General features: G+C 37.6%; 1 protein-coding gene across 1 annotated transcript in view; it reads left to right on the forward strand.

The window, feature by feature from the left end:
• Window positions 1–15117, forward strand: part of TSPAN7 (tetraspanin 7) — an 80427-nt gene that overhangs the window by 48504 nt on the left and 16806 nt on the right. Inside the window, exon 2 of the mRNA XM_084870687.1 lies at window positions 12603–12791. Coding sequence (XP_084726813.1) covers window positions 12603–12791 — 189 coding nt within the window. The remainder of the gene's footprint in view (window positions 1–12602; window positions 12792–15117) is intronic.

Below are 15117 nucleotides of genomic sequence, written 5' to 3' on the forward strand. Positions count from 1 at the left end.
TTCTATATCTATGAAAGGCTAAGTTGACTCATGCATGTGTGACACATATAAAGCTCTCAATGGCACCAATCACACACGTGTGTTTCAATCTGTCATTGTCGATTGTGAATTTGGTTGACACTTCTATTATAGAGAAAGGGCGAATAGCGATATTAAAATATTTCTTCTAATTAATTTCCTTTCAATGTGCACAAATTCATCCAACAGGCCACTAGTTATTAATAACAAACTACAAGGTTCACTAATGACTTATTACTATAATTGTGTTGCATTCATTTCCCTTACGTGCCTTACATGCAGGAGGTTGGCTGTGGGAGTGCACTGACCTCCAGGGGGCAGATGGTCAGTGTGCATCATAGCAACCGGTGCATCATAGCAAATAGCAAACTGGTTGTTAGGTTGACTGGTTGTTCAGTAGACTAGTTGTAATGGTCGCTTAGGGGATATATATATATATATATATATATATATATATATATATATATATATAAATTTATTTCATTTATTTCAGCCCTTTCTATTCAGCGTGTCTCTATCAAAATAAACCTATGTTTCTATGGAAATTGAAGCTTGTGTTTTTTTTGTTTTTTGTTTTTGTGGCCCATATAAACTTAAACCTTGTTTATTTGGCCCAAGTTAGCCTTTGAGTTTGACATGCTTGCTGTACTAGAATTTTTCAGAGGCCTTTAAAGGGTACACTTTATAGACTTTGAAGGAATCTATATGGATAAACAAGTGACTAAATTCTAGTTTTGGTTCTGCCTCTAGCTAGCTGCATGATCTTGGGGACAATATTTTGCTTCTCTAGCCCTGTCTTCTTACTTTTAAAATTGTGGAGGTTGGACAAGGTGATGATGTTGACAAAAATAATAGCTAACATTAATTGAATGCTTCGGATGCACCAGATAGTATTCTAAGTACTTTACCCATATCAACTTGCTTAATCTTCCCAACAACTTTAGCAAGAAAGCACTGTCATCACTGAACCCACATTGCAAATGAGGAAAGCTCTAGTGACTTCATCATGGTTTATGTACATAGTGATATATGATATATATGTTGTAATTATATGCATTTATGTGAAATAGAATGCCCTGAAATGATAGAAAATTGCAGTAAAGTGATAGTTTTTGGGTGTTACTTCATTTTTAAAATTCTCTCTTTAGGAGAGAGAACAAGCAAATGTGCAATCAAGCAACTTCATTGCTTTCATCTTTACTTCTGGTATATGTGTGTCTTAAGGCTGCCAGAGTCTGGACGCCATGAGAGAGCAGGTTGAGTTCTTGGTCCTTCACTGAAATCAGCACTTACATTCTCTTGAACTCTACTTAGTAAGAGCAGCACTAATCTATATCTTGAATATAATTCAGCCTGAAAATAATCTGACCTTTAAAGAACATTAAGATGCCCTGGGGCAGAAGATCTGCAAGGAAGTTTAGAAAGGGGTGGCCTGACTATAGATTTTCTTCTATTTACACTCAGCTGGAAAGGCAAACATTTAAAAAATTTATCTTCACTGTCCTGTTCTAACAGAAGTTTCTACAGGTTGTTTTTGCTAGCTACAGACTTTTAGTTAAGTTCTGTAAATTATTTCCCACTTGGATTGAAGGGAGAAAACACATTCAGTTAATACATAAACCATCACAATAAATTTGTCCTAAGTTTCACTGAATATATTTCTATACAGAATTTTGTCACACAATTCTCTTTTTAAGACTGTTAATTTCTAACAGGTACAAAATCTTGTTGAGGAAATAAGCATTTCTTGAGTGGGTGTGGTAAGTAGGACACTGATACTGAATGCTACTGGTTGTATGTTAAGATGACAAGAAGGATATTACAAGTATGACATAGAATTTCATGAACAAAATACTTTATACTGTAAAGCACATTACAAATGTAAGATAATATTTTTCTATATTAGAGACATATAAAAATAAAAGCATAATATGCTAATTAGACCTGACAGCCAAATGACCTGGACGTCCTTCCAAACGACCTTCTGGATGAAGCTGGGGCTGCGAGGGCTGAGCCCCTTGCACAAATTTCATGTATCAGGCCTCAAGTGATTATATAACATTTCTTCACTAATTTTTTTTCTGCTTGAGTTTTGAGGCCTTCTCCCAAAACACAACTTGATCAAGATAAAAATTCTCTCCATCACCCCTTGTGGCCCCTCATGTCAGCCTTGTCCCCTCCATGGGTAGTCACTTTTATGATTTATATATCATAGGTTAGTTTAGGGTTTTGCAATTTAAATGACTTAAGAATCAACAAATGCCACTATTATGTTATTCCCATTGTGTAAAGAGGGCCCCTGGCGCAATCCTAAACTTCTTGCTTTTTAAATTTAGTATATTATTTACTAAGAAAAAATATTAATACCATCTAGCATTTTGGAAGATTTTTATTTCTATTGCTTGTGCTAGATGTGTCCTAGATGAGACCTATTTGCTATCAGAGTGCTCTATCTAATCATGTTTATCAAAAGCAGAGGCTAGATACCACAGGATATATATAGTTAACACAGTCCCAAGAGGGACGCATATGCTTTCAGGGAGTTGTTTACTGGGGCTGTGCTAAAGTGTTCACAGAGGTGTAGAAGAGATAGCATGGAAAATCCTAAGCACAATCAGAAGAGGATGAAATTATTATTGTATTTCAGGAAAGGCCTCTTGCCAGAAAGGGCATTTTTGTTGGGTTTTGGAGGGCAGGTTGGACCTGGCTGGGCATCAGTGGAACAGGAGGCCTGAGCAGGTAGAACCAGCAGGCACCATGCTGGAGTGAGCTCAGCAGTGGCAGCTGTGTCACCACAGGGATAAAAAGTAGAGCTGTATTTCCCCTATCACCATTACCAAGACCTAGTTACATAGCTCTTCTAAGGATTTATATACTTGTTTTATAGGGAATAGATTTCTGGTGCAATATACTGTTACTAATAGCACCTTATTAGATACATAGCTTCTCTTTTTCTAATGTATGTCATGTTTTTGAAAGAACCTTTGTCTATATGTGAAAAATATGAAGGTTGCCTCTATAGTCTTCCTACATTTATATTTAACCAGCTTCACTGATTCTTAAAGTCAGCCAGAATTTCTACTCTAGCTGAGATATGGTAGAGTATAGTTGCCTAGGGAAAATAGAGCTATTATTAATAGGGCAAACACTCCTTCAAGTGCCATATCCCCTTTTAAAGAACACAGCTTATTTTAGTTGCAATCTCATTACATTGCTCTTCATGTGACAAAAATTATGTGGTCTTTCACTTCCTTTTAGAGATAAAAGGAAATGTAACTCAGAATCTGGGAAAATGGTTTCCCTGGTTCCTGTGTTGCAAAGCTCCTATTCAGTCATATATGAAAACCCAGGGAGATAATTGGTGAGGAAAATCACTAGGTTTCCTGAACAATAGCATCAAATAACCTTTCAGGCAATTCTGCATTTCCCTGCTGGCTTTCCATCCATAGAACTTCTGTTCTATGGTTGCCTTCTGTTGTCACATTTGCAAGGCAACCCACTTCATTTTGGGCAATGCCTATTACTAGAAAAAATTTCCTTGTGTTGAAACAAAAATCTTTCCTTCTGTTAACTTTCCTAATTCTGGCATAAATATAGACTTTTGAAAATTGGTCTGAAACACAGGCATCATGTCTAATGCTGTTTTCAAAGCCTGTTTTTCATCTGTAAAACAGAGATTAAAAATAAATGTGATGGAAATAAATAAATGGGATGAAGTATATAGGGAGCACAGTACTGCTCAATAAAGGCCATTTATTCCAGGAACATACACAATTAACTGTATTTTCAGACTGTGCCATTAGTTTATGAAGGATTGCATATCCCCCTTACAGGCTATGGGGTAGGCAGATAGGACACCACTTTGGGCCAGAGCTTCTTTGAAAGTCAAATGGTCCTTGTGTAGATTTGTTTGTGATAGTTACCATTTCTGGCTTATCATAACATATACATCAGGATATTTATTTCCCATCCTGGTTTTTAAAGTGTCAAGATGTAGCATGGAGCAGAACATGTTTTCATTTCTATAGAGCTTTCTGCCTTAAGGGGGATGAATAATGGAGAGCATTTTTTAAATAAAGTAGTGACTATGCCTGAATATTATATTTTTTAATTATGGCAGCCAAATTCTCAGGGCTTGAGAGTCAATCTGGCATCAGTGCCAGGATGGATGACACTACTTTCGAGGTTTTCTTATAGAACTGTTAGAAGTGGAGGGTTTGGGAGAGAGAACCTTCTCCAGTAAGGCTACATTAGAACACTTAGTATAGTGTCCAGCACATAGTAACTATTGTACAGTTGTTTTTTGTTTATTTTCAGAGAGAAAAATTTTGCTGGTATAAGCACTACTCATTTTCCTAACCGTCAATTACAGACCTCATGGAGTTATAGAATGTTAGAGCTTCAAATTACATTTCCATTAGTGGTGATAGATTAGACCCAATCATTCCCATGTATTCTTATTTAGGCCCCCTTGTGGTCAAAAGCAGACATTTGTGAAGCATTTTGAGAAGCAATGTCCACTATATGGACTTGACTTTACCAGGACCAGGCAGGTAATTGCACTCAGATAAAAACCTGATATTTGGTCAATTCCCTTCAGTTAATATTTTCCCCAGAATACCTATAACATTAGACATTTGAACTTTCCCCCTATGTGTTATTGATAGCAGTATCACATATTTGTGTAGTGAGGATATTTGAATGTTGAGAGGGAAGTGATTTTGACCCCTAACTCATCCCACAAGAAAGTTAGGACTACTTAAAGGAGGTAAGTATCTTATTATTGAATATTACATGCATGCCTCTTCCGCATATTGTTTTACTCAATAATAGGCCCTCTTCTAGCATTAGGTGTTATCAGCTCCAATTTCATGGACAAAGAGGCGTGAGTTCCTCAAACCCCCCTCACCCACTCACCCCCATCAATTCATAGCCAGATAGAGCACAGGCTTTAATAGATTTCTTCACTAAGTTCTAACTTATTCCTGTTTATTTACACAGGTATGTGTAAGATATAATGAATATATATATATATGACTATGGTTTTGTTTTTGGTATTTTGAAGATGATAATCCCATTTAGAAATTATGCAAAGAAAATTCCCTTTTTAAAATAATGGAACTCCTAGAAATCTAAATTTGTTCAACATAATAATCATGAGAGAAACATGTACTGCTCAGTCACAGGTTGGCATGTAGGTTCACATTTATGGAATAATTGTTAGGACTAGTTTATACAGGTTCATTCTTATTCAGTAACTCTCAAGGACATGGCCACTGTAAGGGAGCTGAATTTGAAGAAGAGATTGATACTAAGTTTTATTCTGCATTTATGAAGCTTCTATTATGTGGTCACTATATGTACAGTGACTGGCTATCAAATTAAAAATTGGGAATTATGGTCAGTCTAGCTGGCTTTCAAATTAAAAATTGGAAATTATGATCAGACAAGCTGGCTTTCAAATTAAAAATTGGGAATTATGATCAGACAAGCAGTGATTCTATTTAAAATAGATATTAGGACAGAATGTCTGAAGGACATGATGTGTTAGAAAATCAGGCACAGGATATGAGTGAGGCTTTGGTGTTTACAAAGGAGTTAAAGGACCTTATTTCCTCCCACAAGGCTCTTTAAATTTTGATGTATACACAATTAACAATACAGGATATGATACATTTGTGGTCAGCAGAAGCTTTCTATCAATACACATGAATAATATAGTTGTAGCTTGTTGATAAGCTTATCCTGACATGATCTTCTTTTAAAATATATTTTCTTATTAGTTTAGAATTTTATCCATATTTTCACAGCTGGTTCAGTCCTAGGTCACTGAGGAATGGAAGCAAAGGAAGTGGTTTCTCTCTACAGTGCTTCCTGCACTTGGTCAGCCACCTGCTAATGATGCTAATGCTGTTCATACTCCTGGTACTCATGCTTTATGTGTTAACTGGGTCAACATATTTTATATACAAGTGAAATCAAATGGGGTTGTGTCATATAGGGAATCCCCAAAACATTAAGCTTCTGTCACTTCAGCCATTATAGCTGCTCCTAATTTCTAAGTACCTAAATCTCCTTGTAAGTGGCTTTGCTGGCCCCAATTCATAATAGGTATTCACCTACTAGTATATGCAGTCTATTTATATATCTGGGTCATTACTAAAACCAGAGATGTGAGCTACATCTAGACAGCCTTAACCTCTGGTTTGTTCACTTCTTCCTTTTACATGCTCTTGGAGACTAGAAGTTGGAGTATGACACACCTTATTAGTGTAAATTTTTAAGGAGAACTCATCAACAATACTTACTAGTATAAATAAAAACATAATGCCAAGAGGCTCATGATAAGCTGCCCTTAAAATTTCTCCATGGCATAATGGGATATTTCTCAATGTGTTAATAAGTGAAAGGATTTTAGGGCTTTTCTTTTGGGATTTTTTTTTTTTAAAGAGGGAAGAGACCTAAAATCCTGAATCTTGTAAGAGGGAAGAGACCTAAAATCCTGAATCTTGTAAGATAGTATACAGAAAATAAGAAACCAATCTTCTTTCCTAGTGAGATCTACAGAGTTCCTAAAAACATGTTTAGAAATTTAATGTGACACTTAGTTGAATCATAGAATTAAGTATAAGCTGGAACTGCTTGGGCCTTATTGGAAGGGATTTAGTTATTCAAGTAGTAAAAGGCTATTTTAATAAGTACCCTTTATTTTGATTTTAGCAGCCACATAGCCCTAATTTTCTGTGATAGGCCTATTTCAAATGTTTCTACCATGTTCAGACTCAGTGTTTAATTCCTAAAGTATTGTCACCATATTTATCAGTTTCTATCAGTTCCTGGGCCTCTAGGCCATTAGAGATTATTCAGTCTCTAGCCTGTTACATGCTCAAGCCACTCCTCACCTAGACTCCCATGGACTAATTACAAAGCCCAACCAATACAGGCCCTTGGTAAATGTTGAATCTTGGCCCTTCTGAGGATCATTTGGAAAATTCAAGGAGACAGATAAAACTTAAGCACTCGGCTCCTGTAGATGTGATTGGAGCCCGTCTAGCCATTTCATAGATGAAGAACTAAGAGACAGATATGCAATATGACTGATACAAGCTGGCGGTTGTATTTTAAAAAATATATATTTTATTGATATTTTACAGAGAGGAGGAAGGGAGAGAGAGAGAGAGAGCTAGAAATGTCGATGAGAGAGAAACATCGACCAGCTGCCTCTTGCACACTCCCTACCGAGGATGTGCCCTCAACCAATGTACATGCCCTTGACTGGAATTGAACCTGGGACCTTTCAGTCCGCAGACAGATGCTGTACCACTGAGCAAAACCGGTTTCGGCAGGCAGTTGTATTTTGAAGACATCTGGGAGAAGGAAGCATTGTTTGCTGGACTTAATGCATTCTAAGTGTCATTTCCTATGAGATGATTAGCTGCTTCACTACCCAGGTGAAGAAGATGCTATGGTAGGCCCACAATCAGAGCTGAAATTCCTGACTTTTCATAGTGCCATTCAAATTCCTATATATATATATATTCAAAAGCATCTATGATCTGTTAGACAGTATGCACTTCAGACCATGGTTATATATTAATAATCATTGATAAAATTGAAATGGAAGCTAAAGTTTGTAACAAATTAATTCTTTGGAACTTGAATTGTATGAATTGGCTATAGGATGAAATAAATAATATATATAATCTTAGTGGGCTGTACTGGATATATAAATGAGTACCATGTCTGCTCATTGGCACACATGGGGGGTCAATGAACTGTGGTGGTATTCCCTTCCCCCATTAAGTTTTCAGAAGAGAAAGAAAGTCTCTTCCATGTCTCCTACTTTTCCTATTAGCAACTACCTTCATAGATATGTCCACTGTGTTCTGCATCTCCTCACTATCACCTATCTTCCAGTATTGTCCTCTCATATTCTAGCCTTAGCCCTTGTCATTCCAACCATCCTCTGCTTTTGTTTCCTGAGACACACTGTTCCTTCAGCTGTCACTTCTGGTCTGAACTCTCACTTGCAGCTCTGATGAAATCCTAAATTCTGAACTCCAGCCTCCCATCCATAACTGCCATCTGAACATGTTATATGTGTCACCTCAAAAGCAACAGAAAACAGGACCTAGAACAGAGAGGTTTCCTATTGGTTCTCAAATTCAGTTTTAACATCATTTAAAATCCTCTTAATTCTCTCACTGTTCTCAATTTCCCTATTCTATTTAATGATGCCACTGATCTCCCCACCATGTATTGTGTTCTCTTCCACATACGTATACATAGACATAAAACTAAGGGAGAAAAAGATTGAATTGGCTAACATACTTGCCTAGAAAGAAGCTCAAAGCATATGTCTTGTTGCTCTTAAGATAGCAGTGTCATCATTTAAAAAGGAAAGCTTGTTGTCATGCCAGTGAGCTAATGGATTTTTGGAAGTCTGTGTAAAACTATAACACATGACTCACTGTGCATGTTCCCTTCCCTCACCCAGCAACCACTTGTCACCTTGGAAAGCTGGCAGAACAGTGAATGGGGTTTGCATCCAGAAATGAGTTGATTTTCTACTCTCACTGCTGATGGTTTGTCAGTCACAGAGAGAAACTCACAAACTTTCTTGTGCTTATTTATCTAATGGCACATCTATAATTATATTTCAGAGTTAATAATTTGAATAAATATGAATTTTGAGGTTCATATTTATTGTTGAATGTTAGAAATGGGGGGAGCACTGAAAATCAGGTTTGCCCACCTCCTGGTCCTACTGATCAGGGAACTGAGACCCTTAAAGGTTAGCTGATCTGTCCAAGGCCACATAGCTAATTTGTGACAAAACTACAGCTGAAATCCTGATATCCTAACACCCAGCCATGAACTCTTCCATTTATCTACCTTTTAAATATACCAGGTCTTCTCTCGCCATTCATCTGGGCTGAGTTCTCAAGCCCATGGAAAAGCCCCAGTAAATTCTGGTTCTTAGTCTATTTTAAAACATTAATCATTTACACAAATAATTTTAATAAAATAAGTTGTAAATGTGACAGATTCAGAGTGTTATTCTGATGACACAAGTTTAATCAGAATATCTGTGGTCTGTGAGCACAAATGGAAGTGGGCTCAAGTAAAATGCCTCTGGGCATCTGAGAAACATGAAAATACAGTATCCCTGGCTCCTTTGTTTGTAGTTTTTTTCTTCTTCTCCCATAGCCTGGCAATTGTTTTATAATATTTACCCCAAGTTCACCACTACTACCATCACCAGATATGGTTTTACTTACCTCAGGGTGTATGCAACCCAACCTTTTTCTCCCTTGTCTATTGAAACCTTTCTTCTTTGTCCTTAACATTGTTGTTTCTCCAGATTACAATGCTGACTCATACTGGCTAGGGTTTCAGAGAATTTCAGAGGGTAGAGTAGGTGGATGCATAACATGAAAATTTTCCTCTTGTCAAATCTACAATTGGTTGCTTATTCATTCATTCAATAGACCTATTGGACATTGACTATGTCCAAGACAGACAGCTTCTGCCCTTAAGGGAATCAGTACTAGATGTGCATGGGAGGGAGAATAGAACACAGCATGACAAACAATGGAATACTACAGAGAAAGTTTTGTTAAGGAGGCTGGGATAAGTGTGTACAGTGTACCAAAAGAGTTTAGGATGCAGACAGGAAGTGATAGGAAGGGTAACAAAGCTAGGTAATAGAATCATCAAGGGCAATGGTTAAGAAGCAATAAAGAATGGGAACTGCATAGAGAACTATACTTTCCTGGAATGATATAGTATGTACAAAGAGTCATGAAGGAGATGAGGCTGTAAATATGTGGAATTTGGGTTTTCCAACACAATTTGTTCATCAGGAATGTTTCAGTAGAAGACCAACATTTGAGAAGGCATTTTCTCTCTAGATTGGTCTTAGATTCTTAACACATGGGTACTTGAAGGGGCTTAGCTATCCCAGTCTTCATGTCATTCAGTGGAAGAGTTCCTTAGAGGATGACCAACTTGGTCAATGTCAAGATGTTGGGTGGTTCCCCCCCACCCCATGCAATATGGTGCCCACAGGCAGTCTTTAAAAGGAAACGTTGAGGTTTGCAAAAAAGGGGGGGGAGGGGAGGGTGATATTTGTATAATTTACATTAAATGAATATTTAACAAGTTGATATTATAGGCTTTTATAGACTTTGTACTTTGCATGAGGAGAGATTTCTTATTTTTGGAAAGGAGAAAAGGAATAAAAATGTTAATACTATTTGCCTTAAAATCAGAATTTGTGTTAACGTTGACAACCACATATAATATTTGTTATGGTGGTAAGTGAACATTATGAAATCACTGTTCATAAAAATATATGATAATAGACTCAAATTTGGTCAGTGTATACTTTCATTAAAACAATATTCTAATAATGACTGGTAATAGTAATGTATAGACTGCAGCTGCTCAGTGTATGTCTGAAGTATAACTGAATCTTTGGGGACAGTCATGTGAAATTTCAAGTTTCTAAATGAGACCTATATTCAGTCTATATAAACAATGATTAGCTTAATTGAATTTTTGTTTTTGTTTAACACATTGTGATATTTCAGCTTTAGGCAGATAGTGCTAGAGTGGGAAGTAGGGGAGAAAGTTTTTCTTTGGTTCCATTTTTAACTTACTTCATAGTATTTACCTTATGGAGAATTTTTGTAAGTATTTGGTGTTTGATGGACTCTGTTTTATAAAACAGAGGTTCTAAGACCCAGAGAAATAAAATATATTTGTCAATGAATATTGAGCATTTACTCTGTGCTTGGCATTATACTAATCATTGAGTAATAAAAGACAGCTCAGGCACTACCATTCTTACCTAATGTTTAATTAAATTTGTTCTTATTCCTAATAAATGAAAAATTGAATGTTACATTTTGATTCTGGTAGGTGAAAAACCTTTTATGTTTCTATTTGGAGGAATATGGAAGAAGAGGCTGTTCAAGGAAGGTACTTTCTGTAGCAACCACCAGGTGTCAGCAGAGGCCGTGAAACTCTTGGCAACATTTGAGATCTTGGTTGTCTTCTCACTAAAATCATTTCCATTGGAACTTTTCAAAGGCAGTAGACCTCCACTGGACCACTATCTCCCAAATAGTAATGTCAGACATTTTCTCTTGAAGACTATATCACATTCCATTCCTTTATCTTGTAAAAGTTCCATTAGTTCCTCAATCTTTTCATGATTTTATGCTTTTAATTCTTTCATGGTTAATATTTCTACAAAGTAGAGAGGTTATTGGGGGTAGGGGTAAGGGAGTATCACCATTCTTGTTTCTACTGAACCCTTCTCCCCAAATATGTGGAGCCCACTCTCACCTGATATGGGGAAAGGTGCAGGGTCTGTTCTTTTTCCTGCACAGTGAAACAATATGATGGTGGAGCTTGATGGCTCCAAATTGCATAAGGAGTTTTCAGAATATATGGAGGGAGTCCTTGGCATCTTCACTGGCCCAGCTGTTTGGTTACTCATGCAGCATGTATCTGGTGGTATTCACTTACAAATGTTATGGAACAGTGAACAGTATTGATCGATAGGGTAAATATTGGTGAGGTGGGTATTGATTTGTATCATATTGGTTTTCTCCAGTTTCTCATCTGGCTTCCTCACTTGAATGGGCAGACTGCACAGGGAACTGAGGCATTTGGTATGGGGAAGAGCTCCCTTGGACACCCAGGTTCTTTTAGGCCTCATAAGCTTTCATAAGTGGTAGTGGAGGGCTAATTGCTAAGCTACTAATAAACTGAAGGAGAATCCAGTTTTGGAGCTAGAGACACAGTCTACCATTGGCTTTAGTAACTAAAGCTTCAGGAGATGGAGAGTAAGGCATAGCATGCAGCCCCAAGTCTATCTTCTGAAGTAAGGGCCCAATTGATGAAAGGTTCTAGAGTTTAGACATGCTGTAGGGATTTCTTTTGGCCTGATCAGTAGGGTTTGACACATTGCATTAAAGTTAATTCCAGGAGTTATTTGGATTCTTCTGTTGTTTTATATTGACTAAAGTAATATAAATAAGGTGGTGGATCAATATGGATTCAAAAGTATTTTTGAAAGTTTTGCTTTTGTAGAGATTTTTGTGAAAATATTGAAAGAGAATTACCTTGTTCCTTAAAACATCTGAAATGTCCTTAAAACATGCCATGTACACACATACCATTAAAGGAGGGTAGCTGACATTGCTATTGGGGTTATACCTAGCTCAGCATCAGGCAGTGGCTCTGAGATTAGACCTAGTAAGTCTCTGAGAACTGCATTAGGATATATTTCTTAAGCAGCTTAAAAACTTCTTTATTGTTGGTCTCACTTCCGATTAATGTAGTAACTGCATATGGGATTATGTAAGATAGATCTAATTGTACAAAATCAGTGTCTTTGCTCTATGATGACTTTAGTTAACAATCTTCAACATTTTCCCATTTCTCTAGGGAATCCTACAGCAATTGCCAATTTGCTCATTCAAATGAGTTAACATAGTCAGGCTACACTGATTGTCACCTCTCTCAGCAGCAGTTTTACACTCTCTCTTCTCCTCCCTTTCCATTTTCAGATCACTGGGGTGATCCTGCTGGCTGTTGGAGTCTGGGGCAAACTCACTTTGGGCACCTATATCTCCCTCATTGCTGAGAACTCCACAAATGCCCCCTATGTCCTCATTGGAACTGGCACTACTATCGTTGTTTTTGGCCTGTTTGGATGCTTTGCTACATGCCGTGGTAGCCCATGGATGTTGAAACTGGTGAGTATGTCACAACAACATACTGCTTTTTCAATTCCTTTTTGCAATCAATCACATGAAAGCAAAGTGGCTTTCTTGAAGCCACAGATAAGACCTCAATATTCATTGATTCTAATTTTAGTCAGACTCTTACATAATCCACCCTTTAATCCCGAGGGAAAAACAACACAAAACACAGCCTGGCACAAAAACAAAAACAAAAAAAATCAGTCCTGGTTCCCTGAGGTAAATGATGAGAAATCAGTTCTAATAGGCCATTTATATCCTTGTGGCAAGATGTCCTGTTCCAGTTTTGAATCCTGTCTTAGAAATCTCTTCAAGCATGTTATGTGCACCTTTGGGGGGGGGGGCAAGACAGCATCCCAAACATAAGCAGTCTTTCGTCTCCAAGTTCCCACTGGAGAAATACTTTCTGTGTACTTGAACTTGGCTTTGGATGCATGGGCACACTCTTCTGGAAACCTGTACACCCTGGTTCTATGGGAATTGAGCTAATCCAGAGCTTCTCCACTCAACAGAGGGTTATCCCAAACATAAGCAATCTTTCGTCTCCAAGTTCCCACTGGAGAAATACTTTCTGTATTCTTGAACTTGGCTGTGGATGCATGGGCGCACTCTTCTGGAAACCTGTACACCTTGGTTCTATGGGAATTGAGCTAATCAAGAGCTTCTCCACTCAACAGAGGGTTGATGCAGTGCCAACTATTGGCTACCAGGACCAGTACTGGGTACCTTTACTCCAATAGGGCAGACAGAGCAGTGATGTTTCCTAAAGAATAAGGGCAGACTGTTAAAAGGTTGTTACTGTAATTCTTAATGTTTTAATAGAATAGTTGCCTAAGTCTCTACTCACTGTTCATCTTCCTCATTAATAAAAGTTAATGTTAAAGGCTTTTATAGATAAAAGGTAGCAAACGCACCTCCTAACATTTGAGAGCTCAATAGCAAAGTGTCCACCACCAGTACTTTGTTGTTTGTGCTTCCTCATTTAGCTCTAGGTTGTAGTAACATTTAATACCATGTAGTGATAGATGTGGGTGTAAAGGTAATTCACTCTAAAGTAGGGGTGTTGAACTCAATCAGAGAAGGGGCCAAAATCTAAAATCCAGCCTAAATCGCGGGCCGAATGGTTTACTGAACAGTCATAAACTGACAGCAGAGTGCAGTAATGACAGCGCGGTGCGGGCCACATTGCAAGGCCTGGCGGGCTGGATTTGGCCCGCGGGCCTTGTGTTTGACATATGTGCTCTAAAGGAACCACCTTTCAAAGTGGCACAGGTCAGTGTCTTTGTTGACAACCTCACGGGAGCCATGGTTGATTTGGGCACTTTCTCTTCTGCAGACCATGCAAGAGACATGCCCTGCCACCACTGATTCTTTTGAGTTGGTGGCAAAACCATAGTGAAGTCATATTGAGGCACATTTGCTGCTTTCAGCTGCTACTCTATACTAATAGACTGAGTTTTCCTTCTTGTATTTCTTACAAGCACTAGGATTTGTTTCACTCTAGTATAGTAGTCCTCAACTTTGGATGCATGCTTACATCACCTGGGCAGCAAGAGGAGAATTAACTTCAAATGAATAGTAAAGAAGGATTGCTAAATATTCATTTGTCTGGAGGAAACCTGGTCATGAGACTTGAGTGATTCTGACACTGTCTATGTGTTTAGTGGCAAGGATGTAACCTCTTTGGACATCTGTCCTCATTTATGAAAGAATAGTATTGGACTAAATCACCAAGGTTTCTTCCAGCTCAAATAGTATGAGTGAAGGGCATAAGAGAGGCTACAGCAATGGAATAGTTATCTCTGGCCTCTTCTGAAGGTGATGCCACACCATGCTACCCATTTTCTCCTAACATTTGAGAACTTGTTAGCAGATGAGCCTTTTGGGGAGTACAAAAGGTTTTTATTTTTTACCTTTAAAAGTTATCATTTAGTTTCTTTTACCTGACAGATGCTATCATGTATGCATACTACATTTATTTCTCACCTTCTCTGAATGAAGTAATTTCCATTATAAGATAAAGTATTTGAGGTTAAATAACCTGCCAAGGTTCATATAGGTAATATTCCAGTACAGAGAGCTGGTATTGAAACACATAAATGTCTCTTTCCAGAGACAAGATAATTTTTACTGTAGTATTTTATTTTTAATTTTTTTAATTTTTAAATTATTTTATTTTAATATATTTTATTGATTTTTTTTGCCCCCCTTTCTCCCTCCCATACATACCCTCCCTCCCCAGAGTTTTATGTCCATTGGTTGTACTTATATGCATGTATACAAGTCCTTCGGTTGATCTATTATCTCCCCCAGATCTCCC

The sequence above is a fragment of the Pipistrellus hanaki genome (genome assembly GCF_964339955.1).
Source record: "Pipistrellus hanaki genome assembly, chromosome: X".
In the NCBI taxonomy this organism is placed as follows: domain Eukaryota; kingdom Metazoa; phylum Chordata; class Mammalia; order Chiroptera; family Vespertilionidae; genus Pipistrellus; species Pipistrellus hanaki.